Genomic DNA, 27,866 nt, shown 5'->3' on the forward strand with positions numbered 1-27,866 from the left:
TTAGGATCTTTTTATTTTTGAAAAAAAAAATATTTTTTATTGAAACCATGAAAAAGGCTTTGACCCCCTTTGAAACATCTAAAATTGGAAATTTAAGATGTCAAAATTTTTTAAAAATTAAATATTACTTCAGTCGAGAACCATGTTAGAAAAAAAAAAAAGTATAAGAGAAAGCTATAAAGAAATCTCCCATTCAAGAAAGAAGATTACTTAACGTTGGAAAATGGGCAAATGTAACTAAAAATGAAGACCGCTCTTGGACCCCTTCTAGGTGCCAACTATGGTTTCACATGTTTTAAAACAAGATAAATCCATAATCCTCAAGTTAAAGGTCAAAACCAAAACATGAACTTATTAAAAAAAACATAAACTTTATTTGAATAACTTATGTCCAATAATAAATAACTTCCTCCACCAATCTTTAATTTAGGCAAAAATATCACCTCTTGAACCTACACTCACGGAGCTTCAAAATGATGGGTGGTAGGTCACATGGTTCAATTACGTGAATTCACAGTATGAATCCAAAGTTGAGAAAGCTGAACGTCGCAAATTGCAAAAACCTTTTCTAACTCAATCTCTATGTTTCAAACTATGAGTACTTATATCATTTAAATATGTTTTGTATAGTTTCAATTTTACTAATGCTTTTCTATGCTATTTGTTTCTTACCTCTATTTGTTTATGATTGTTTTTTGTGTTTCTATCTTTTTTGTTAACTTTGTTTTGTTTTGTTATCCTGATTTGATTGGTTGTTGGTGTTGTTTTTGGGAAAATTTTATTTTATTTTTCTGTAATCTCTTTTTTGTTTATCTTTTAATCACTGTATTCCTCTGCCAAAAGTAAGAGTTTATTAATAAATAAATAAAGGTATCGTCTTTTTTTCGTGAAAAAAAGAAAAAAATCACGTCCAGTATGGTTTTACGTAGGTTTGAGTTTTATTTTTTTTAAAATCAACCTAATTAGTTTGGTTGAAAGTTCAAGTTCACCCCAACTTAAACTGACCCACAAACAACCCTAATCCGGAGGGTTTGCATGAGGTTTGAAATTCCGAATCACTAAAATTAATAATAATTATTTATCATCAATCCAATTCAATGTAGTCCAATGTTCTTTAGTTAGTAAATCAAACGCACAATACGAGTCCGTATCAGGCCCATTGTTCTCTTAACTGGGCTTTTGGGCTGGCTTTACTGCAATACTGACTAGCAAAAGCCCTAGAACTGCCAGCAATTTTCCTTCATCCTGCCATGGCCATGGTCTACCAGTCTACCACCCACGTTCAATAAAAGCGGGAAAAAATAATAGTTGACAAGAGAGAGGGAGACAGAGAGAGAGGGAGTGAGAGATGGCGCCTTTACTGCAGAGCTCGCAGCCATGGGTGGAGAAATAGTACGAGTCTTCCTCAACTTGTTTAGGCATTTCGATTTTCCCTCTTTTTGGACATATTTTTCGTAACATATTTTCCATGTTTTTGCTGAATACTGAATCAGCCGGCCGAAGCAAGTCAAGGATGTGGCGTACCAGGACGAGGTCGTCCGGGTCCTCACTAACACCCTCGAGACCACAAATGTAATAATGGGTACTCTCGATCGCTTTCTCTAGAACCCTATAGTTAATTTTTCGGACTTTACCCTATATTTTCTTTCTCTGCAGTGTCCGCATATGCTTTTCTACGGCCCACCCGGCACGGGCAAAACCACCACCGCACTCGCCATTGCTCATCAGCTTTTTGGGTATTCTTGCCTTCCATTCATATTTCTCTGTGTGCGCGCGTGCGCGCATTTGATTTTGGGTGTCATTAACTTGTCACAATGATTGTGAATTGCTTTGGGTTCTAAGTTCTATTTGGTATGACCCCTATTCTGGGATATCCCTAATAACCATTTGCATTTTCCTAGCTAATTTTGTTAAGGAGCGACGAAAATGCCAGCTAAAGAATTGTTCCCGTCCCTAGAAAAATAATAGTGATTGGATGCCATATTTTTTAATGGAGCATCTCCCCTTCAAGATAATTTTAAAGTTAAGTTTGTCAACTGATCTAATTTTATCTTATAGAGGACATGGGCATTCATTGAATCAAATCTTGACTGCGCATTTAGATTTAACCCACAAAGTTCCCCACTTTGCTAGTGTAGGGTTCTTTGGGAGTGTAACCCCATTTTTTGGGAGCTTGGAGTTTTGTCCTTGGATTTGGATTTTGTGAGGATTTGGATAAAATGCAATACAAAATTGTAATGAGTTTCGTCAAAATCTACACAAATCAAAATCTGAAGCTTGAAATTTGTTTCAACAAACACAAACTAAGGCTGCATTTAGGAGCATTTATTTCAGGACTTAGATTTGGTTTGGGTGGATTTGGACAAAATTCAATATAATTTTGTATTTCATTTTGTCCAAATCCATAGAAATCCAAGGCCTCTAAGCACATTATTTACTCATAGCAGTAACATGGTAATTGAGTCTTATGAGTTCTTGAAACCCTCTTACAAGCGAAATTTTTTTTCTAAGCTACATGACGAAGATTTGAATCTTTTGCCAGCTATAAAGTTGGTTTCTTAAGGCTTGTTTTTCGTTTGCTCAATCATTTATGTCATAGTTTTGATGTCTAGACCTCTTGAAACACTCAAATCTTTTTGGTTTTATGTTTTATTTGAAAGAATGCACTTTTGGGAAGTTCATTAATTTGTTGACCCTTGTGCACTATATCTCATTTTCAAGGCTATAATCCGGTGATACATCTTCTTGTTGAGTGAGATTACCATGTTTTAGCCCATGAGTGGACTCTGTAGTGCCCTTTAGGTTTGGATGGCGGCTTAAACAATTCCTCATCCACAAGAGGCTATCATTTTGACTACTAGTCAGTCATATTACACAGTGGCATGTACACTTTAAGTTTGGCCTGCTGTACTATTTTCTTGCTTGCCTGAATGAGGCCACTGTATTCTGCAGACCTGAACTCTACAAGTCTAGGGTGCTTGAGTTGAATGCAAGTGATGATCGTGGGATTAATGTAGTTAGAACAAAGATTAAAGATTTTGCTGCTGTTGCTGTTGGTTCTAGTCAGCGCCAGGGGTACGTACTAATGACTCATATTTATTTTCTTTGCTTGTTTAGTTCATATATGCTTTTCCTTATCTTGGTTTTTATGCCTTTGCTTTCATGTGTTAGGGGTTATCCTTGTCCACCTTATAAGATAATCATCCTTGATGAAGCTGATTCAATGACTGAAGATGCGCAGGTATGCTTGTAGCAGTAAGAGTTCCTCTATGAGCACTATTGATAAATTTTCTAGGAAAAAAGCCAGGAATGCAACGCCACTTGCCTCTTACAATGCAGAATGCTTTGCGGCGGACAATGGAAACCTACTCCAAAGTTACAAGATTCTTTTTCATTTGTAACTACATCAGCAGGTGTGTTTTTTCTTGTCTTTATTCCCCCTATTTTCATGCAATATGTCATGGTTCTCTCTCTCTCTCTCTCTCTCTCTCTCTCTCTCTCTCTCTCTCTCTCTCATGTTGGGGGAATGGGTGGGTAGCAAGAATAGAATAGATATGTTTATTCCCTTATGCTAGGATTGATAAATGTGAGTATTTAAGATACTGTAACACTTTAATCCAGTGACTCGGGCATTGTATTTGTAACCTGTTCCAATTTGCACTTGTGTTCCGAGTTTAAACAGTGATTGTCAGTAAAAATGTCGCTTCAAAGTTCATGTCACTACAAAATTCATAAGTTATGCTGTTTCATTAATATTTAAGTCCTTATTCTTGTGAAATGCCTTGCAACTTGCGACCATTTGTACGGATAAATGTGAGTCTGTAAGATACTGTAATAATCTAATCCAGTGACGCTGATTCTGTATTTGTAACCTGTTCCTATTTGCACTTCTATTCCAAGTCTGAACAGTGATTGTCAGTAAAAATGTTGCTTCAAAGTTCATGCCACTTTAAAATTCATAGGTTATACCGTTTCACCAATATTTTAAATCATTATTATTGCAAAATGCCTTGCAACCTGCAACCGATTGCACTTGTCTATTTCCTGTAGCTACAAGGTAAATCGAAGGTGTTGAATAATTGTGTAAAATGGAAGACCTAACCTCAATAATCGGTCTCCCTCTATTTATAATATATGTCAAATACAATACCAATGACCATAATACCCTTAATAACTCTCAATTACTAACATAACTCTTAACACATTTTAATAATGCAAAATGACCAAATAAAAATTAACACTTCCCCTCAAGTTGGAGCATATATATATATATATATATATATATATATATCATATGCTCCCAGCTTGTACAAATGAATTTCACACAAGCACCTCTCAATGCTTCAAATCACCAAGTTGAAAAATCAGACTTCACATGAGTGATCGTAATGAGCTTCTGTACAAGTTTCTCCCAAACAAAGTGACAATTAAGGTCTTTCATTTTGATTTTGACTCAGCTTTCGAAGCTCCAAAAGTACGAAAACTTTCACGGAAATTTCAATTTTGATATCAATTTCGATTTCTATTTGGAAAAATAATGGAAATCATTAGTAAAGCATGGAATTCTTTTATGAAGCTTTAGAAATAATTAATAGACATAATAATGTATGTTTTAGGACTAATATATTACAAGTAAATACATCTATACTGTGTATGAGGTGGAGAAGTTGTAATATAATATGTGCATCAAACATATTTGTAAGATAATGTACATTAAACATATTTAGTGAATTAGTTAATACAAATGAAATTCATAAATCATTTAAATATTATTTATTATACAAATAATGATAATTTAAACATGATTGGTTAAATAAAATATTGTTGTAGGTTTATTTTTTCATATAATTTCAAAAGCACTTGTAAAAATATTTTGTTTCGATAAAAATAAATAAAATAATTCAATAGAGAAATTTCACTTCACTCCTAAATCAGTCATTTGAATTTCGAGGAAATTTCATTGCATAATTCAAATTTCGACAAGTTTTGCTAAAATTTCAAGATTTCGATAAATTTCAGATGATTCGTGGAGATTTCGATGGAAATTTTGCAAGTCGGAAATTGATTGCCATTTTGATTTCGAGGGTCACAGAAATTGGAAATTTCAACAATTTTGTGGAAATTTAAGGCTGTGGTGACAATCAATTTTAATGTGCTCATCCAATCATAGAAGACCGAGTTGGTGGCAATATGGATAATAGTTTGATTGTCATACATCAACTTCATAGGCTGAGAATGTGGAAAACTCAGCTCTTCCAACATGTTCTTCAACCAAAAAAGTTCACATGTAATGTGAGCCATAGCCCTATACTTTGACTCAACACTCTACCTAGCCACCACCGTTTGTTTCTTACTTTTCCAAGAAACTAAATTACTACTCTATCCTTGAATATGAGTGTGACCCGATCTTGATTTAGGAGACCTATCCCATGTGCACCTTTGAGATATCCTGAGATGCGAATTATTGCATTCTAATGACTTGTTTTCGAAGAATTGAGAAACTGACTTTCAACACTTGTTGCAAAAGATATATCTAGTCGATTGATTGTGAGATATTTCAACTTTCCAGTAAGCATAGTAGTCAGAGGCGCGAGGCGAGCCGAGGCGCAAAGGGTCTTTGAGGCGGAGGCGCGAGGCGCGAGGCGAAGGCGCGCGCCTCACGAAGGTGAGGCGCACAATTATTAAAATGGTGTAAAATATCTATTTGGGGTAATTTATATATGAACATATGAATATCTAGTCATATTAGAATTTAAAATGTCAAAACATTCAATAAAAAAATTGAAAATTTAATAAAATTGCCAAGACAAAGCCCAAAAGCCTCAACAATTCAACATAGTTCAACATCAAAAGAAAAGAGTACAATAAAAGATTTCAAAATATAAAATCTAAAAATCCTCCTCAATCATCACTCATCACTCATCATCAACTAGGTCGGTGAAGATATCATCATCTTCCTCTTCATCATTAGAACTGTTTTCTCCAACATCTTTTTCCTCTTCCGTCTCCTCTACACTATCCACTTGGATTTCATCCTCATCTACAAGTTCCAACATTGTGGTCCGACCCGTAGCAGTGGTTGCACTACTAGATGAAGCCCTTCCTCTTCCTTTAGACGATGATGGCATTCTTGATCTAGTGTGATGCGGGGGGTTATTTAGTCCAGCGGCTCTAGCAACAGAATCCCAAGTCAAATTATCATCTTCAAACACTAGTTCATCATCCTCATCAGAATCACCATCCATCCTACCAATCAACCACTCATTACTATCATCAATGTCCTTTAGGAGGATGGGATCAATGGTGTCACGTTTGTCGTATCGACGCCTCAAAGTTCGATTATATTTCACAAATACCAAATCATTCAAGCGTTGCTGGGATAGCCTATTTCTCCTTTTGCTATGAAGCTGCAAAAAGTTTAAAGTAATATGGTTAATAATGATTCTAAAAAGCAGTAGATTGGTAGTTCTTGTTCTTTAATAATTAATCCATGATATACTAATGGCTTACATGTTGGAATATGCTCCAATTTCTTTCGCAGCCGGTAGCACTACACGTGAGGCTAAGAATTTTCACAGCAAACTTTTGCAAGTTTGGAGTTGTTGATCCATATGCCATCCACCATTGCGCTGCTATAAAATAAATTTTAAATGAATACCTACTAGGTAAATAGCAAAAATAATTTTCAAAAATGAAGAGGTAGTACAAATGCCACTTTACCTGGTGCTTTTGTCTTCCTTTGTCTCACTGCCAAACTAATTCCAAAGACGCCACTAGCGGCATTGTATTTTTCCAACTCATTTGAAACTTTATCTTGCATTTCAATAGTTGGCACTAACCTTCCAACACATTTGTACAAACCCGTCATAATTTCTTCATCTTGCAAAATGTTGGGGTTTGAATAGAAAAATTCTGGATTCAAGTAGTGTGCAGCTGCATGCAACGGTTGATGGAGTTGGCATCCCCACCTCGTATCAATAATTTCAAATGCCTCCTTGAATTTATCCTCTCTCTCACCAAAAGCCTTAGCTATGGCTTCCTTAGCCCTATCCATTGCTTCATAAATATATCCCATTGCAGGCTTCTTTTCCCCATCAACCAAACGGAGTACACGAACAAGTGGACCTGTTAACTTAAGAGCATAGACGATGGTACTCCAAAAAGTAGGCATCAAAACAATAGTAGCTGCTCTTTTGCCAGCCGCCTCCTTTGCCCATTTAGTAGTATTCCAATCTTCAGAAGTAAACATCTTCCTCAAGTTATTCTTTTGAAGATGGATTGAACGAAGAGTGATGAAGGCAGTTGCAAATCTTGTAACTGCAGGTCTTAGCAACTCCTTTCCTCCAGTGAATTGTCTCATCAAGTTGACAACGCCAACACGATTATAGATATAGCCATTCAAAAAAATTGCCCTTTTCAAAGTTGCATGAATTGAAGGCATCTTCCCAATATCCTCCAAAATTAAATCAATGCAATGAGCAGCACACGGTGTCCAATATAAATGTGGCCTCTTTGCTTCCAACAATCTCCCTGTTGAAAAATCAAGGAATGAAGCCATTAAAATATTAAAATAAACAATATATACACTATAGAAAGTAGTTCTAAAAATAAGTTCTTACCTGCTGCAACATAGTTTGACGCATTGTCAGTTATCACTTGAATCACATTTGATTCTCCAATTTCTTCGACCATCTCATCAAGTAATCTATACATTCTATCTGCATTCTTGACAATATTAGAAGCATCAATAGACTTGATGAATACTGATCCCCTTGGAGAGTTCACTAAAAAGTTGATTATGTCCTTATTAGCAACTGAATCTCTCCAACCATCAGACATAATTGAGCAGCCATATTTTGTCCATTCCTCCTTATGGACCTTCAACAACTCTTTCATTCGACTGACTTCCTCCTTTAGGTAAGGAACTCTCACTTCATGATAGCTCAGTGGCTTTATTCCAGGACCATATTGTCCAATCGATTCAAGTGCCATTGCAAAGCTGCTCAAACGTACAGCATTAAATGGTATCCCAGCATCATACATCCACCTAGCAAAATCTCCCATTGCCTTTTTTCTAAGTTCTTTTTTGCACGCTTCATTTATTGATGTTTGCTTCATCTTCCCTTCTTTCCTAGCTTGAATCGCTTTCTTTGGATCGGGAGTAAAAAACAAGTCTATAGGCCCCTTCTGTTTTGGTTTCTTCAAGTTGGATTGGTATGATCTTTTACTTCCATCACTAGTAAACACTCTCTTGCCACGAATGTCAATTTCTTGAACTTCATCTTCTTCATCTTCACCGTAATGATCTATATCATCAAAGTCGGGCAATAACTCATTTTCCTCCTTTTCCATATCTTTCTTCAACATATACTCTTTAATATCCTCACGTACATGAGTAGGGCATTTAGAGCATTCTTTCACATTTCGAAATCCTCCGACAATGTGTTGTTTTGCTCGAAATATTCCTCCCCTTGTGACTTTAGCACAAAAATTGCAAGTCAAATTATTTCTATTTTTTTGATCCTCCAAATGTGCATACTTCCATGCGGGATCTTTCTTTGACGAGGCCTCACATCCAGAACTAGAATCCATTTAAGATTTTAGACTTGGTATCCCGTATCCTAACTGAAAAAACAATGCATCATATATTTATAATTTAACACTTACATAATGCATTTCCAAACAAATTAAAAAGCAGTACCTAAATTTCAATAAAAAGAAATATTATGTATTAGTTATAATTTATAAACTTACATTAATTAAACTAAATATTATAAATTAAAAAACAGTAGCTAAATTTCTGTAAAAAAAATAAATATTATGTATTAGTTATAATTTGTAAGCTTACATTAATTAAACTTAATATTATAAATTAAAAAACAGTAGCTAAATTTCTGTAAAAAATATACATATTATGTATTAGTTATAAATTGTAAGCTTACATTAATTGAACTTAATATTATAACTTAAAAAACAGTAGCTAAATTTCTGTGAAAAAAATAAATATTATGTTATTAGTTATAATTTATAAGCTTACATTAATTAAACTAAATATTATAAATTAAAAAACAGTAAGCTTACATATAAAGAAGAAGAAGAAGAAGAAAACAAGCAGGCAGCAGTCAGCAGTCAGCAGCCAGCAGCACGCAGCAAGCATGCAGCAGGAAGAAGAAGAAGAAGAAGAAGAAGAAGAAGAAGAAGAGAAGCAGCAGCAGAAGAAGAAGAAGAAGAAGAAGAGAAGAGAAGCAGCAGGCAGCGGGACGCAAGCAGCAGCAGCAGTAGAAGAAGAAGAAGAAGAAGACTTACAAAGGTTCGAAGTGTTGAAGGCGACGTGACGAACTCACGTCGTGCTCGAAGGCAGTCAGACGAACTCACGACTGCTTCGAAGGCAGGCAGACGAACTCGCGAGGGCTCCGGCTGGTTCGAAACGAAGTTGCGCAGGTCGTGCTTCTTCAAAATGTCGAAGATGAACTCACGATCCTGGTCGAAGCTCGAAGACGAAGTCGCGAAGGCTTCCGGCTGGTTCAAAGGCTCGCAAACGAACTCACGAAGGGCTTTGAAGGGTCGAAAGGGGCTAGGGCTCTGTTCGTTTGAGTCGAATAAGGGATACGAGTCTGGGGCTTGGGCTATTTGTCTCCTTTAAATGGCTTAAAAATACACAGGCGCGCCTCACTGCGCCTCGCGCTTCACTGCGCCTCGTCTCGCCTGGGGTCGCCTCTTGCAGGTCGCCTCGCCCCACCTGGTATGAGGCGGCGGACTCATCGCCTCACTGCGCCTTGCGCCTAGGGGCGCGCTTTTAACTACTATGCCAGTAAGTCTCCAATATCGTCTTGGATTAGGCAATGAATCACCCATATTTGACACTAACTTACTATTGGGATCCATGGGTGTATCAACAGGTTTGGATCCCAAAAGTCTAGTCTTATCTAAAAGATCAAGAACAATTTTATTTGTGACAAAATTGTTCTCATATGAAATCTCAATATGCCTATACCCAATAAGCACTTCCACGGTCTCAAATCCTTGGTTTGGAATTTAGTCTATAGGAAAAGCTTTAGATCCTGGATGCTTTGGTCATCATCTCCAGTAATCACATTGGCATCCGCACTCACAATAAACAAAATCTTGTTAGATGGAGTATGGTGATAAAATACAGAGTGATCCACTAAACACTATTGGAGGCCAAACTCAAGTACAACAACACGGAATCAACCAAACCATGCTCTCAGATACTATTTTAAACCGTATAATGATTTCTTGAGCTGACACACTAAGCTTGTTTTCCCTTGAGCAACAAACCCAGGTGGTTGCTCCATATAGACCTCCTTTTGAAGATCACTATGTTGGAAACATTCTTCACATCTAATTGATGTAAATGCCTATGACAAGTAGTGGCTAAGGAGATGAAGATGCATATTAAAGCAAGTTTAGCGATTGGAGAGAATGTGTCAAAATAATCCAAATCATACACTTGAGTATATCCCTTATCAATAAGGCAGGCATTCAATCAAACGACGGAATCATTTGGATTGACCTTCACAGTATACACCCGACGACAACCAACCATAGACTTATTAGGAGGTAGAGGTGTCAATTCCCAAGTATCACTATCCTGTAGTGCATGCATCTCTTCAATCATTGCATTCCTGCTCCCAGAATGAGACAGAGCTTCAAAAACAGATTTTGGGAGGGCAACAAAAGATAAAGTACTAACAAAATAGTAATAGGAAAGAGTTATACTTTGTATCAGTGAAAACTTTTGTATCTACGTATTATGTAATAATATTTGTTTGTATGATTGGGGTCACATTGATATAATGTATATATGCTTGTTGGATTTGGGAAAATGCTCTGATAGATGGGACAAATGTTGATTATAGAAGCAAAGTACATGACAGAAACTTGTCAGAATGTCATGATAGGTTGTAGATGCTAGAAAATGCTAATGCCGTAGCATACCACAAATTGATTGAAACATTTCACAACATGGTGTGTTTTTTTTTCAGAGCACAAAATCTAGCAATCCAATTCTTAAATTCAATATTTTCAATATGACACATTTTTTATAAGTAGAAGTGCAGAACTACTGCATCATAATTTTCTTTTGTCATTAATTCACCAAAGAAAATCCTTTTAATTAAGAAGTGCAATGACATCTTCTTTTAAACATATAATAATAACCATCATCATATAGGGAGGGAGGGAGGAAACCATCACCATCTTCATGACAGTGAGTTTTCTCTTTCTTGGGCTTTGACTGTTGCGTTAAAAACTGAAAACTAAAGGATGGACAGGATTAGAACATCGGAGAGAGAGAGAGAGAGAGAGAGGGAGGGAGGTAGGGAGGGAAGCATCACCATCATATGACAGTGAGTTTTCTTTCTTGAGTTTTGAGAGAGAGATAGAGGGAGATTTAACATTTAGATTTCTCAGTGGCTGTTTGGTATAATTTTTGTTTTTGTTGTAGAAAAATTTGATAACAGTGCGTTTGTGTATGTTGCTAGTTTTCTTAAATGTATTGTTAAATGTGCTGTCATCACACTTAGCAAACCCAAATTGATTTAAACTTTTCGCAACATGGTGCATTTTTGTTCAGATCATCAAATCTAGCAATTCAATTATTAAATTCAATATTTTTTATATGACACTTTTTTTGTTAGTAAAAGTGCAGAACTACTGCATCATAATTTTCTTGTCATTGTTATTCTTATTCATCGAAGAAAATCCTTTTAATCTAAAAGTTCTTTGACACCTTCTTTTAAATGTATAATAACCATCCTCATCATCATCATTGAGTTCAATCTTAATTAAATTGAGAAATGCAGATAAACCCTTTCACCTAATACAAGAACCTAAAACCAGAAGAAAAGGAAAGAAAAGAAAAGAAAATAAAAGAAAAATGACCTGAGCTTGAGGATACTCCAAACCTAACTTCAATGAAGTGTTTTCACTTTGTGCTAATGGACATAAAAAATTCCAGCAGCACAGTTCAGCCATAAGAAGTCTGAGAAGGAGGATGGATAGGAATTAGAACATCAGAGAGAGAGAGAGAGAGAGAGAGAGAGATTTAATGTTTTCACTGTTTCCCAAAGAATTGGCTTGCACAATCTTTATTCTTTACTCCATTTCTTTTTGTGGTGATGAATTAGAATACAGATTTGTTGTTTAGATTTATCGAGGGCTGTTTTGTATCATTCTTGTTTTTTGTTGTAGTAAAGTGTGATGGCAGCGCGTTTGTGTACGTCACTAGTTTTCTCTTTTAGGTTTTTTCTTGTTGTGACAAAAATTGAAAACCAGATTTTTGGGTTTTTAGTTGCTGTAGCAACGTGTTATCATGGTGTTTATAATATCTAGATTTCGCATTTGTAGATTTAATCATTCTATACACAAATTTAAAATAAAAAACTAAAATAAAATGAGTATGTGAATTTAAATTAAAATAAATATATCTTTTAAATTTTCTAAAAAATTGGAAAGTAATAGGTCATGTAAACTATATTTTTACCATTTTTCAATTGTCATATACAATAGGATTGTTCTTGGAGCACCAAAAATTGAGTTTAAAAGTATAATAATTATAATTAATTTATATTTTTCATTATAATGTTTACTAATTTTTATTTTTTATTCTTTTGCATTTCTATGATTTTATTCATACATTTTAGTTGTTATTTGATTCAAAGACAAAAATAAACATTCATTTAGTTTTCAGGTTTTGATGCTTGTATTGTTGCCAACTCCAATTTTATATTTTAGTAATTATGAGTAATAAATTATATCTTTTGTAATCATTCCCATTTTACTGATATATTGGAAACCAAATTAATTTTGAAGTGGTTTTACTTCATATTATGTTATGATAAGAGTCCAAATGATCAAAGTGGTAATTTTTTGAGGACTTCATGGTTTTCATTTTTATTTTATTTTATGCAGAATTATTGAACCACTTGCTTCTAGATGTGCAAAGTTTAGGTTCAAGCCACTTTCAGAGGAAATTATGAGTAGCCGTATATTGCACATCTGTAAGGAAGAAGGCCTCAATCTTGATCCAGAGGTGTGTGTGGATTTAATGATTTGATGCTTTTATAAGAATATAGTGTTTTGTTGTCAAAGGGCGTGTTCTTGCACTCACTGCTTTCTTAACATCTTTGTACATAATTCCAATATGTCATTTGTAGGCTCTTTCGACCTTAAGTTCTATCTCACAAGGTGATCTCCGTCGGGCTATAACATACTTGCAGGTAAAAATGAGGAATATTTCCCCCATGATGAGGTTAAGCTTGTAATCCTTACTCATTATAGCTGTTGTTATGTGTAAGAAATTAGTAATTTTTTTGATTGTTCATGTATGATTTTTTGAAGTTTAGATGGCAAAACACTTTGTATGTCTGTACTGGTATACATCGAGAAGGCATTCTTGACTGCCATTCTACACCAGCTTCTCTATCAGTTGTTTACTGCCTCATTAGTGATTTGGCTCCAATTAAGTAGCGCATCTGTGGAAGTTTTGACAATGCAGCTGAATTGCTCCATAGTAAATATTTTCTGTGCTTTTCTTTATGGGGGCAGGTGAAAATGATTTGTTGTTAAGTTATTTTGTTTGTCAAAGTGTACATTCCAATTATGAATATTTGGCCTTGATCTGAGGACAAAAAGACGTTTTGCGCAAGATGTCTGCAGGGTCACATGCAGCTGAAACTGCTTTAGCAAATATTGACTTCTACCCTTTCCTTTACAGTGGTAGGCTCCAAATGATTTGTTGTTGTTAAATGTTGCTGGTTCTAAAAGAGTCCCTTCCAAACATGAAGTGTTTGTCACATCTCTCTCTCTCTCTCTCTCTCTCTCTCTCTCTCTCATATTTGGGTCCAACGGGGCCATGCTCAACTAGATCACTCAGTTGGAATGATGATAAACTTGCTGAATAAAGAGTTTTCTGGCCTAGGATTGTATTTGTGTGGCATTCTAATGTATACAAACTGAATGATTGTTTTATAGGTAAGACACTGACTTCCCCTGAGGATTGGCAAAAAGACATGGTCCTCCCTTGAGGTTTCAAAAATCCCAAGGAGCTCCTTTGAGGTATCAAATATTCCATAGACCTCCCTTGAGGTTTGTTGAAAAGACACAAAACTTACCTTATATTTGGAAAAAAAGACAAGTCTTTTGAGTGATATTAATGTCTCAAAAATCAAATTTCAAAGGTGGCCTGTGGGATGTTTGAAAATTCAAGGGAAGTCTCTGAGATTTTTGAAACCCTAGGGAAGGTCTGTGTCTTTTTGCCAAACCTCAACAATGGTTAGTGTCTTCTGCCCTTTTTTTATTGAAGGACTTGAATGTTGAAATCTTGGAAGATTATTTCTAGTGCTAAAGGTTGGTTTGATGTCTGAAGCCTAAAATGATCTTGCTTTTGCTTCTATGACGAACGGCTTTTCTCTAGATGAATTTAATGTAGGCACTAAAATGGTGCCATATTTATATGACCACGCAAACGTGGAATTTATGTAAGTCTTGGTGAAGACATTTTTAGTGGAACCATGCTTTAAATATTTTTGTTTTTTTTGGGGGGTGGGGGGTGGGGGAGGGCTAATTATTTCTTTCTTCTTCATCATCTTCTTTTAAAGAACAACTTCTGATTACTTGTTTCGTTGAAATCTATATGGAAATGGAATTAGGTTGCCATTTGGACAAGATTCAAACCTTGGATGTAAATTTAACATTTTTGTTGTGAATTTCAGGGAGCTGCACGCCTATTTGGGTCATCTATATCATCAAAGGACCTAGTCAGTGTATCTGGGGTGAGTTAAATGAGAATCAAATTTCCAATAGAACAAATCCTTCCCTACTTTTTTCTCCTAAAAGTTGTCCTCAACTCACCTACCACGTCTGATTGTTGGAATTCTTGACTAACATGAAGTAAGTCATAGTTCCAGATGAAAATTAGTTAGGCGGCATTTCCTGCGTTCTTGTTGCCTGTGTAGGGGTGTAATTGGTTCAAATTAGTTCGGTTTCGGCCAAAACCAATTACTGAACTGAAAAAATTGGTCTTTTAAAATCTCGAACCGAAACTGAACCATACACTGACAGTTTAGTTTAACCTTAAATTGAATTTTTACAGTTGGTTTGGTTTATTCTCAGTTTTTATGTTTTTTAGTCTTAAAAAATATTAAAAACTAGGCCCACGACCAATTTTAAATCGTCAAATGCAAAGGGTTCACAAGCCCAAAAGAGTGTGCAGAAAAAGCCCATATGAAATGTAGACCAGCGTGGCCTATCAATGTAGAATAATTGAAGGGGCTAATTGGTGTAGGAGATGGAAGGTCCAGATGGACTTTCATAGGAGGGGGAGGGACCTCCAAACACAAAAGTTGGGATCTTCCATTCTCCACTCCTCTCTTGTCCCACATTGCTAAGATGAAGAATCTGTGGGACCTTGCTTCTTATAAAACCCCTACCTATTCCTTCTTTCTCATTCTTGAACAAGTTGAATGAAAATTCAAATATAATAAGTCAAAAAATTTAATTTATGAAACCAAATATTAAACATTTTCAATTACTTGATTAAAGAAATAATATATATAACAATACATATATATGCGGTACTGCATTAATAATGAGCATTTTATAATAATAATAATAATAATAATCAGTTTTTGATTTTTTTGGTTTGGATTTTTAGTGAAACCAAAGCTGAAACTCAGTTTTTATGAAATTCAAAACTAAAACTGAAGACCAAAACTGGAACACCGAACTGAGGTATCAAATGGTTTGGTTTCAGTCTGGTTTTCAGCTTTTTGGTAAAATTTGTACCTATGTGTGTTGTTTGTTTGTATGTGAGATTATGTAAGTGAATAATTTTGACTAAATCTGTGTATATTATTTAATCTTATTAATAAATATGTTTTATTTTTAGAGCTAAAGGTCATAATAATGGTTTTAAGAAATGGTGGCGATTAGTATACCGATAATGGTAGAGGGCATTTTGGATATTATGTAGACACCATACCCATAAATTCATTTTTTTGCATGACAAACTTGTTAAAAACATATAGATTCGTTGGATCCTATAATTACATACTAATGCGTTAATTGAAATTTCAATAAATTTCAATCTATCTAAACTTATATATACTAAGTATTTGATATCATCTTGTGTTCTTTAATTTCTATTGGCGAGAAGAAGCATGCATTTGCTACTTTTCATTACTTTATTGATTATAACTGAAATTTAGACTAGAAATCTTAAATACAATGAAATATAAAATTTAATGTTTATATTTCAAACAATAGGATGTGTTTTTGTTTCCAAATCAGTTGCATGGAAACTACAGAAAACAAAATGAAAGAACATACAACGAGCAAATATTTGTGTTAGTTTAATAAGAGAAAATGTTATATTTATTTGAATGCTAGTTATTAAAGAAATACGATGACAACAACAACAACAACTAGAAGCCAGAAGTCCCACTAGGTGGTGTTGGCTATATGAGTCCTTTTCTAACAATTCACACAATCTAGGGCATCTCCCTTGGTTAGCTTAAGAGCTATTAGATCCATTCTCACTACCTCATTCCAAGTTATTTTAGGTCTACTTCTACCCCTTTTACTATCATTAATAATAACTAACTCCTCCTTATTGGAGCACCACTTATCTTATGTTTCAAATGCCTAAATCATTTAAGTCGCCCTTCTCTTATCTTATCTTCTACTGGTGTTGCACCTTATTGTAAATATGCTCCTTCGTTAATTTATCCTTTAAAGTTGTCCCACTCATCCCCTTAGCATTTGCATTGCTGCAACTTTTACCTTTTGTATATGTTGTTTCTTAGTTGACAATATTTTGATCCATATAACTCTACGGGTCTTATAGTTGCCCTATTAAACTTTCCTTTTACTTTATGGGTATTCTATAATCACACAACACGCCTGAAGCACTCATCCATTTTATCCAACATGCTTTAACTTTATGTATTATACCCTCTTCGATCTTTGCCTCTGCTTGTATGATAAATCCAAGGTATCTGATCTTTTAGTGCTATTAATTTCTTGATTAGTTAATTTTAATCTTATCTCCAATATTCCTATTTATGTGGCTGAAGTTTACATTTTCATATATTTTGTCTTATTTCTACTTATTTTATAGCCTCTAGACTCTAAAGTTTTTTCCGTTGTTCTAACTTATATTCTACTCCCCTCCTACTTTCTTTTTTTATTACGTCAGGTGTCCTAGGATCATCGGGTGCCATGCCCTAACCTAGACTAATCCCATGCCCACGTTCGCCAGCCCCACAACCAATGCAGGAGTAAATCGGATTTTGATTGTGGATAGTAGGAATTGAACTTGGGACTTATACCGGCAAGCGGCCCATCCCAAGCGCACCCTTGCCACCTGATCCAATGCCCCCGGGCTACTCTCCTCCTACTTTCATCAATTAGAATGATCATCTATAGACAACATACACCATGGGATCTCATTTTTGACATTCCTAATGAGTTGATCGATAACTAAAGCAGAAAAATACAAACTCAACGTAGAATCTTGATGTACCCTTATTGTGATTGGAAATTCTTTAGACTCTCCTCCATTAGTCCTATCGCTGGTTGTCACTTTATCATACATATCTTTAATGACATCAATATATCTATTGAATACTCCCTGCTTTTCTTAAACCTACCAAAGGACTTCCCTATGTACTCTATCATATGCTTTTTCAAGGTCAATGAAAACCATATGCTAGTCCTCCTTCTTTTCCCAAATTTTTCCCATTAATCTTCTTAGAAGATGAATAGCTTTTGTTGTTGACCTCCTAGGCATAAAATTGAATTGATTCTTGGAGACCCTCGTTTCTAACCTAGTTCTTTGTTCAATTATTCTGTTCCACAGTTTCATTATATGACTTATAAGTTTGATTTCGTGGTAGTTATTATAGTTTTGAACATAACCTTTGTTTTTGTATAAAGGTATTATTATGCTTTTCCTCCACTCCTTCGACATTCTCTTGGTTTTTTGATTTATCATTAAAAAGATTTGTTAGTCATACACTTACAATATCTCTCAAACATTTCCAAACTTCAATTGAGATGTTATTTGGTCCTATAGGTTTCCTAGTTTTTATCTTTCTATCTTTACTTCCCATGGACTCTAATTTTATGGATAAATCTCATATTTTGTCTTTTCCTCATTTGTCAAATCTAATTTCAAACTTTCAATTTGATTTTCATTTAACAATAAACAATTTATCAAAGTATCTTCACCACCTTTCTTTTATGTCTTCTTTAACCAAGACATTATCATCTTCATCTTTTATACAATTTACCTACCTAAGTTTTACACCTTCTTTCTCTTGCTCTAGCATGTTATATTTGCCCCTTTTTCCTTCTTTTGTATCTAGCCTGTTATATAAATTATCATAAGCTCTATGTTTTGCCTCACTAATGGTCTTTTTGATATCTTTTCTTGCCTTTTTATACTCTTCAAGGTTCTCTATGCTTCTTCTATTTTGGCATATTTTGTACTAAATTATTTTTGTCTTTACGGTTTTTTGGACATCTTGACCATCACTAACTTTCTCTACTGCTTGAGAATCTTCCTCTAAATTCACTTAAAATCTTTTTTTCTATCTTTTTAACTAAGTTAGCCATCCTATTCCATTGATTGTTCGCATCTCCTTTATCCCCTATTATCTAATCCCCCTCCTCGATCATTTTATCTATAAATTTTACTATATTCGTGGTCTTAAATTTCCACGAAATTGTTGAAATTTCTGTCGAAATTTCTGATTTCCATCACCCTTGAATTCGAAATGGTAGTTGATTTCTGTCTCGCATAATTTTCGTTGAAACCACAACAAATCACCCTGAAATTTATGGATATCTTGAAATTTTAGCGAAACTTATCAAAATTTTAACTATACAACGAAATTTTGTCAGAATTCAAATGAGAAATTTAAGAGTGAAGTGAAATTTCTATCTTAATTTATTTGATCCAAACAAAAGATTATTACAAGTGCTTTTGAAGTTATATGAAAAAGTAAGCTTACAGTAACATTTTATTTAACCATTCATGTCTAAATTATCATTATTTGTATAATAAATAATATTTAAATGGTTTATGAATTTCATTTGTATTAATTGAATATGTTTAATGTACATTATCTTACAAATATGTTTGATACACATACTATTTTACAACATTTCCACTCATACAAAACATAGATGTATTTAATTTGTAATATATTAGCCCTAAAACTTATATTATTATGTTTGTTAATCATTTCTATAGTTTCACAAAGAATTCCATGCTTTACTATTAATTTCCGTTATTTTTTCAAATCGAAATCGAAATTGACATTGAAATAGAAATTTCCGTACTTTTGGATCTTCGAAATTTGACTCGAAATCGAAATTGAAGACCTTGACTATATTTTCTCCCTTAGATCATCCAGTCCTCTTGTACCAAATTTGTTCTTTCTCTTCCACTTCTTAGTACATATATATAATACTAGTACTCTATGTTTTGTAGTCAAGATTTCACTTGGATAACTTTATAGTTCTTACAAGATAAACGATTCCCACTCCTATTTAAGAAAAAATCTATTTGAATTTTATATCATCCACTTTTGAAGGTTATTATGTGTTCTTCTCTTTTCTTAAAGCATGTATTCAATGTAACCAATTCATAGGATGTGGCGAAATCTAAAATCAAATCACCGGGCTCATTTTTACCTCCTTATCTTTGGCCTTCATGTATTTGCTCATAGCCTTTATTGTCCTTCCCAATATGTCCAGGACTCCAGATAAGCTCCTATGAATGTTTTTTAAGCCCTGATGTCCCTTGTATAACATTTACACTATCCACATCCTCCCAAATCTGTTTTATGAGATTTTTTGCTAATCCTAATTGGGGAGCATACACATTAGTGACATTTATTATCTCTAAGACACATACATACATTCACAGGTGTGTGTTTTTTATGTATGTAAATGGCTTAATCTCACTAATTCTACCAACTTGTGACTTTCAGGTTGGTCATAGGTCCAGGTTTTTTAAAAAATAATTGGGTATATTGATAGGCAAATGGATATGAGATGTCATCCTCCAATGAGAAAATGCCACGTTACATATTAGTGAGCCTTGATTTGAGCCCATCAAGTGCAAACTCTTTTAACATCACAGCCTGCTGCATGCCTCTGCAGTCAATCCCAGGCGTGTGCTACCAATTTTAACCTTCTACAAGAGGACAAACATAATATGCTTAATAATTAATTCATAATTGCGAACATAATAGGCCATATAAGTCTGATGTTGGTCAATTTCACAAGCTAGGGTGAAACCGTAATTTTCATGCATTTATAGAATGTTACATATTAAGTCATTTTTGTCATTTTTTGTTTCTGTGTTTTTACAAAATGTCCATTGTCTCCTACTCCTGGACCTTGATCTATCAGGTGGTCCCACATGAAGTTGTTCAAAATCTTTTCACTGCATGCAAGAAGGATAATTTTGACTTGGCAAACAAGGAAGTCAATAATGTAATCGCAGAGGGATATCCAGTTTCTCAAATGCTTTCTCAGGTCTTGTTCTGGATATTTTGAACTAAAATTATTGATTCATCTCAATTGTCAACAGTTAGATAATCCCATACTGATACATTGTTTCTTCCAGTTGTTTGATCAGATTATTGAAGCAGATGATATAACAGATGAACAGAAGGCGAGGATTTGCAAGAAAATGGGTGAATCAGATAAGGTTATTCATCTTGATTAGATTATTCCACTTCATGTAAGCTGCTCAAAAGATTTTAAGTTATGAGTTTGCTATCTGCAAAATCCTGAAGATCAATCATGGTCAAATTTCTTTGTCTGTCTGTCTTGAGTTTTTCATGATTACCCCTGAAAATGGTTTTGGACTCTGTTTTTCTGCTGTGAATTGATCAAGGAATCCATTTTAGAGCTTTGAGAAAGTGACATCAGCAATTTTCCCCCCTTTTTTCAAGTTAAACCAAATTTGGATGAAGATATTTCTTTAATCTGATTGCCTTTTTTTTTTTTTTTTTTTTAATTTTTATTTGTTTTATTTTTATTTTTACAAATGGTCTACTCTGGGTGCATTATGTGGTGTGGTTTTGCGGCTAATTAGCAGCAATTTTTTTATTTTAAAAGAAAAATTCGTGAAGTTTTTGGCAGAAGCTTTTATTTGACGTAATTTTTTTTTTTTCACTATTTTGGGATTTGTAGTGTCTTGTTGATGGAGCTGATGAGTATTTACAGTTGCTGGATGTGGCAAGCAGTGCCATGAGAGCTCTCTGTAATATGCCTCAGGAATTCTCATAGGGTGTGTTGGGCAGATAGATGCAAGATTAAAAGACAACCATCTGAAAACAAGTGAGTCATCTCCAATCCCCAAAGCCCAAAAGTATGATTTTTCCTGTTGAACTTATGTAAAAAGAGTCCAAATGCTTTCAAAGGTTTCAGCATGTACCCATCAATCTGCAGGCCATGTGCTTTTGCTGCTCTGCATCTGTTGTATGTTTGATAATCTTAATGAAAATTCTGTGTGTTTAATGTGCCCTTTGGATCTCATTCATCAACACGTCTCTCTGGTGGTTGAAGAATCATTTTCTATAAATTTTGAAGGTATGAAGGGGCATTTTCTGATTTACTAGCCATGCCATAAATAATGGCTCAAGAAAAAAAGGATAATCATGATCCTACTGAACTTTGCAACAAATTAGTGCTTATTTGGCACGGTTCTAGACCTCCCTAAAATCATTTCCAAAATTTAATATTGCATGCTATGTTACATCTAGCCCTGGAAATTATGTTAAATTTTATGGATGGCTTGAACCTTTTTGCACTTGTCATGATGATGAAGAAACTGCTCAATATGCAAGCTGTCTGGAATGCCCCCTCCCCTCCCTCTTTTAATAACTAAGCATTGGGTTTTTTCATTTTTTATTTTTCTATTTTGTTCTTTTTTTAGAGCTGTGATCATCTTAAGAGTTCTTTGTAAGGCTTGCTGTAAACACTATTCCACCTTGACAGAAAACAATATCAATATTTTGGCAGCTCCTATAGGAAACAGAACAAATGGTCATGCCTTGATTCAATCCCTTTGAAGCACTCGAAATGATCAAGGTCTTAAAAGTAACCATGATGATCCTTCAAGATTTAATTTCTTTTCTTAGGAGCCACTAGGCTGGCCTATCTAAAAGCCCTCTCAAGGCAGCTTATGGCCTTTTTAAGGCAGTCCTAAGTTATGCAAGAGCAAATGAGTCTCTTAGCTCATGACATACAAGCTCTGTATGACTTGCCCCAAGCCTAGGGCTACCTAGGTTGGAGAAAAGACCTTCGAGGGTTAGGGTAGTTTGGACACTTATGAATGAAGAGTAGAAGGCCCTCTAACATTGACTTGGAGCTTGTGATTGACAAAAAGCTAAAAAGTGAATCTCTGAAGTTAGAGAAAGTAGTTTGAATAGTTAGATCAATTCCTTATCCCTTTGTCAGTGGAATTTCTGTTTGCTAGAAGAGTTGTTGACAGGCTTTTGCCCCAAGTTTTTGAATGTCATCCATTAAATTCTGCGATAGTAGCATGGGCCATATTGATCACCTAGAGACTTTTAGTGCTTTGATGGTTCTTCACGGAGAACCTAAAGTGATAATATGTAGAGCCTTTTGCACAATCACGAAGAAATTAGCCCAATATATAGTACTTTGACCATAAGGAATCCTCAGTATGCTCTTTTATCCAAGTTACTACCATGTTCATTAACCATTTCATTAGTAGTAGGAGTATGGCAGAAACTTCTTTTATTCTCATGGATTTGTGAGAAAATATAGGTACTTAACTGTTGAAGCCTTAGAAATACATAATATGGACCACGGAGTGATAGTGATTGCTTGATGTATTGTTTCTAACCTTCAAATTTTTGCTTTTCTCTCACCAATAGTTTCCCAAAATCGTCAATTGAGCTATTCTTAAGGCTGAAGATGTATTGCAACATGGAGAAGACCATGAAAGCTAGGCCTAGTGTTAAGCTAAGAAGAGACAAGATAAGGAGAGAAAGAATTGGTAAATTCACCCTACATCTTCGGAAGGGGAGGTAGAAAGAGGGAAAATGCCCATGATTATTGGAACTGCGACCTAGAGAAAAAGTTTGAGCATTTCATTACCTTAAATCCTTTAAGGAGCAAATATTGACACATATTAAATATTAGATAATACACCATGACTCACTACTTGAAATCCTTGCAGCTAGGCCTCTAACAGAGGCAACTAGATATGTATTGTTATTTTTACCGAGACTATGATATGAACCTAAAGGTTGCATACACTTGAAAAACGTGATAATTGCCCTTATTCAGTGAGGTTTGTTGGGGAAGTTCATGGGACAGCTCAAACAACAATAGAAAGAAAAGCAACATGATGATGTTGAGAACCTAATGGGCGCAATCAACATGATACCTTGAGGACCTAAAAAAGAAGACATCTCATTTGCATGGAGGACTTTAGCTCAACGCTTTTAGGCCAAAGAAAATAAAGAAAAAGATACATAGTGGCTTTCCCTCAAGGCCAATAATATTCTTCTCTGATGAAAATATTTTTGGATTACAATTTCCTTATGATGATGCCTTAGCAATTACCTTAGGAATTGCTAATATATTTTGTTAGGATACCTTCAACAAAATGAATATTGGCGTAGATTGATTAAAATTAGCAAGATACTGCTCTTTGATTTCGTAAGAGATATTGTGCAACCTTAATAGATGATCTTTTTGTTGGTGTTGTTAAGGACTATCCCCTTGGGGAAAGGCAATACTACAATGGGTTTTCTTGCGGCAAAAGCATCGTAAGTTGAATTAGCTTGATCTCCTTCAGGGCGGTCACCCAGTGTGCCATTTAAAGGTGAAGTTTGCAACTTGATCATGGCAAAATAGAGCTACATAGCAACTTAAAGAAGGTGACCAACAGTGAAACACTCACTATTAAAAGTCTTGTGGTAGCCATAAACAAGGCAATAATGCAAATAGGCTCCCTAATAAAGGGATCAGAGCAAGTTAAATTGCATAAATAAGATCTGACCAGAATTATGCATGTTGGATTCAGTCTATACAGAACAGGTGGAGGATACACACACACACACACACACACACACACACACACACACACATGTATATGTATGTATATATGTATTAACAAAGTTTGTTGGAAGGATAACTTCCCTATCAAAAATGATCACTTGTTGAACAGTACCTCTATATATAATTAGATGGTCATGAGCCCAAAAAAAAGAGGAAAAGGGCCTTTTTCTCTATGGATGGGGAAGAGAGTGTTGTTAAGGGGCTTTGGATGAGTTTTTTTTTTTCGTATTTAGTTTTATTTTATTTAAAAATATTTAAGAAAAGCTCGAGAGAAACTTTATTTGCCTATTTGATGCATCCTAAAAAATGCTGGATGGTCCAGTGTTTGTTTTGCATAAAAGATGCTGGACCATCCAGTGTCTTTTATTTTAGGGATAAAAAGGTCATTTCACCTACGTACACTGATGGCTCAATGTACTGACACGTGATGTGTGCCATCTGTCACAAAAAAATGCTTTCCTTCCCTTTTCTTCTCCATGCATGTTGGGGGGGGGGGGGTGGGGGATTGTGCCACCCTAGGTGGCCATTGCCACTGCCGCAGAGCTTGCACCACCGCCATTCGCATGCTGCCTTCACCGACCAGCCTCGCCGATCACTGCCCAGCTCGCTGGAGTGCTTCTCTGGTCATATCTTGCTCTCTCTTTCTCTTGGTTCCCCCCCCTCTCTCTCTCTCTTCTGCAACTCTCTTTCTTTCTCTTGCTAAATTTCTTCTCTCTCCTCTGCTGAAACCTCTTCTCTCTCCGCTGAAGACTTTTCTCTCCTTTTAATTTCTTTACTTGGGTTCTCTTTCTTTTAAATACAGAAGAAAGTTCATATTAGTTGAAAAAGTAACTTTAAAAATTCATCATCCAACTTGATAAAAAAAAAAATTAGAAATTTGAATTTGTTCAAAGTTCCAATATAATTTTGAGCTTAAAGCACGAAAAAAATTTGAAATAATTTTTTACACAATTATTTAAAGTTGAAAATCTTAAATTTAAATGTGGGAAACTGCATGATCTCGAGTCAATAAAATCCTTTCTTTTTCTGGATTTTTTTTTTCAACTGATATGAACTTTATAACTCCCCTAGAATACAGAAGAAAGAGAACCCAAGAGACGAAATTAGATGGAGAGAGGAGATTTCAGCATAGAGGGAAGAGGTTTCAGCAGAGGAGAGAAGAAATTTAGAGAGGGAGTTGCGGAAGAGAGAGAGAGAGGGTAAACCAAGAGAAAGAAAGAGCATGATTTGACCAGAGAAGCACTCCAGAGAGCTGGGCAGTGGCCGGAGAGGCTGGTCGGTGGCGGCAGCAGGCGGGTGGTGGTGGTGCAAGCTCTGCGGCAGTGGCAATGGCCACCTAGGGTGGCACAATCCCCCCCTGCCACATGCATGGAGAAGAAAAGGGAAGGAAAGCATTTTTTGTGACGGATGGCACGCATCACGTGTCAGTACACTGAGCCATCAGTGTATGTAGGTGAAATGACCTTTTTATCCTCAAAATAAAAGACGCTGGATGATCTAACGTCTTTTTTTTGTAAAAAATGCTAGACAATCTAATGTCTTTTTATTTAAAAAATACTGGATGGTCCAATATTTTTTAGGACGCATCAAATATGGAAATAAAGTTTTCCCCAAACTTTTCTTAAATATTTTTAAATAAAATAAAAATAAATGCAGAAAAAACTCGGCTGAAGCAAAGTTCTATGGCGCGTAACCACTTTTTCTATCCTTTGGACCTTGTGGATAGAAAGACAGAAGAATTTTCAATAGTTGATTAACCTCATGACTTTTAGGGGATAGAGTGACTTGCCACTTTGTAGGTTCACTCCTTGGGTTTTTTTAGGGGTTTTCTGTTGTCTAACCTCGTTAAAGACTAGAAGGTAGCACTGTAATGATTTTTGTTTGTATTGTATGTTGTTCATATGCTGGTTCTTTCCTTGTTTACAGTTTTTATAGCCTTTTTAATTGGTTGGAGAGGATTCCTTATCGTCCATATTTTATACTCCTTTTTCTTCAATTTTAATAAATTATCTTCTTCTATAGAAAAATGAAGGAAAGGCATTTGACATTGAAAGAGGGACTTACCATTTCTACATCATGCTCTTTGGATTTAAAAAGGTGGGACCACCTATCAAAGGTTAGTAAATTTGATCTTGAAAAAGTAGATTGGAAGATATAAGGAGACTTACCTCGACAAATATGGTCGAAAATTGTTAGGTTGGAGGACACATATAGGACCTAGAGGAAGCTTTTGTGGTGCTAAGGAAGTTCCTATATATGTTCTAAAAGAGAGGGATTAAAGTGAACTCAGAGAAGAAACTTGCATTGTTGGATATTAGTAATGGAGCAATCTCGTATAGAATGTTCTTAGTCTGGTGTACTCGAAAGAAGATGATGTCTGTATGGGTTTAGTTGGCAATGTATCAAGCCAATCTTCTCAATTACCTGCACATAGGGAATGCTTATGTTTTGGTGAGATTAAAAGCGTTGAGGGAAAATTGGATGAATTCAACACATTTATTCAATAGAAAATTTCATCAACTACTAATCAAGCATTTGTGTAAGCTGATGTGTGTACAGTGATGAAGATCATGCAATCATTAATTTGTTTTCAACATTATTTAAGATTTATAACATTGGCTTATACCCTTGCTATGACTTGGATTCTAGCTTTTGTTTTTGTTGATTTGTTTTGTTTTTTAAATAATTAAGTAGCTAGTTTGTGTGGTTGTTTAAACACTATAAAATTATATATGAAGGGGAGTTTAGGTGCAATAGTAAAGTTGTCGCCGTATGACCTGTCACGAGTTCAAGGTGTGGAACAGCCTCTTACGAAAATGCAAGTTAAGGATGCGTTCTATAAACCCATTGTGGTCTGCCCCTTACTCGGACCACGTATATGTGAGAGCTTTGTGCACCGGGCTGCCCCCTATCAGTATACATACATACATGCATACATATATATTGTTTAAAAGCATATCAGATCAAGTGATTGATGTTGGAGTGATGCTTATATGAAATAAATTACAAAAAGTGTAGGAATAAGGGCACCTATACATCAATTTTTGTCTTTGCAAGATATGCATTTATATTCACAATGAACTAATAATTCGTTGCAAACAGATAGCGCAACTGTTGATGTCTTTGCTAATTCAAAAAAGTATCTTTCAAGGATGATAAATTCCAGATTTTGCAATGACGTTGGAATGAATCATCAAGAGAGTTGGGACAAATTTAGTAACAACATTGATATAAAATTGTTGTGGTGAGACAGTAGCTAATTAATCAATTTGCAATGGAGCTTTTAATGACAAAATGAATGACAACTCCTTTCTGCCATTGTATATACTTAAGTGATGGATTTATATCCTATTTTTCTTGTAGTTTAGGTCACGTGGACTTGGGCACAATGTTTTCAAATGGTTAAAATGGCCTATAATTTATTAGTTGACTACAATCGTCTAACAACTTACACGTAAACGATTTGTAGATGTAATTTGAATAACAAAAAATAATAGTAATAGTTAAATAAATAATTAATTCAATAAAAAGTTAAATGAAGACATTATGCTCATGAACATTAATGTGTGAATGGAACTATTTGAACATTAATGTGTAAATGGAACTATTTGAATGTGTGTCTGATCTGCATGACTATCAGGAAGCCCAGTGATCAAGAACCTTTTTTTGCCCCTTCATTTTATAAAGCCTTCTCCCCCCTCTAAGCGGTCACATAAAAGAGAGTGTGA

At 35.1% G+C, this 27,866-nt stretch overlaps 1 protein-coding gene across 5 annotated transcripts; it reads left to right on the forward strand.

Moving 5' to 3' along the window:
• Positions 1 to 1,116: 1,116 nt before the first annotated feature.
• Positions 1,117 to 27,296, forward strand: LOC131161824 (replication factor C subunit 2). 5 transcript variants are annotated; one of them, XR_009138624.1, is made up of 14 exons: positions 1,158 to 1,392; positions 1,494 to 1,572; positions 1,657 to 1,736; positions 2,953 to 3,075; positions 3,172 to 3,241; positions 3,340 to 3,413; positions 12,934 to 13,054; positions 13,179 to 13,241; positions 14,736 to 14,795; positions 20,446 to 20,571; positions 20,663 to 20,746; positions 21,235 to 21,381; positions 26,161 to 26,254; positions 26,335 to 26,771. XR_009138624.1 is itself a non-coding variant. In XM_058117809.1 (12 exons), the coding sequence occupies exons 1-12, from the start codon at positions 1,349 to 1,351 to the stop codon at positions 21,328 to 21,330; spliced, it is 1,020 nt and encodes a 339-aa protein (XP_057973792.1). In that variant the 5' UTR covers positions 1,117 to 1,348; the 3' UTR covers positions 21,331 to 21,562. The 5 variants fall into 5 exon arrangements, 1 of the variants encoding a protein (XP_057973792.1); XR_009138625.1 differs by having other exon boundaries at positions 26,161 to 26,235; XR_009138622.1 differs by lacking the exons at positions 26,161 to 26,254; positions 26,335 to 26,771 and adding an exon at positions 26,877 to 27,296.
• Positions 27,297 to 27,866: the final 570 nt, after the last annotated feature.

Source organism: Malania oleifera, chromosome 8 (genome assembly GCF_029873635.1).
Source record: "Malania oleifera isolate guangnan ecotype guangnan chromosome 8, ASM2987363v1, whole genome shotgun sequence".
NCBI lineage: Eukaryota > Viridiplantae > Streptophyta > Magnoliopsida > Santalales > Ximeniaceae > Malania > Malania oleifera.

Excerpts from the sequence above, each read along its gene's own strand:
- LOC131161824 (XM_058117809.1), top strand. The coding sequence starts at position 1,349 with ATGGCGCCTTTACTGCAGAGCTCGCAGCCATGGGTGGAGAAATA. Across the intron at positions 13,055-13,178 it reads GCCTCAATCTTGATCCAGAG|GCTCTTTCGACCTTAAGTTC; the intron begins GTGTGTGTGGAT and ends TGTCATTTGTAG. Across the intron at positions 14,796-20,445 it reads ACCTAGTCAGTGTATCTGGG|GTGGTCCCACATGAAGTTGT; the intron begins GTGAGTTAAATG and ends TTGATCTATCAG.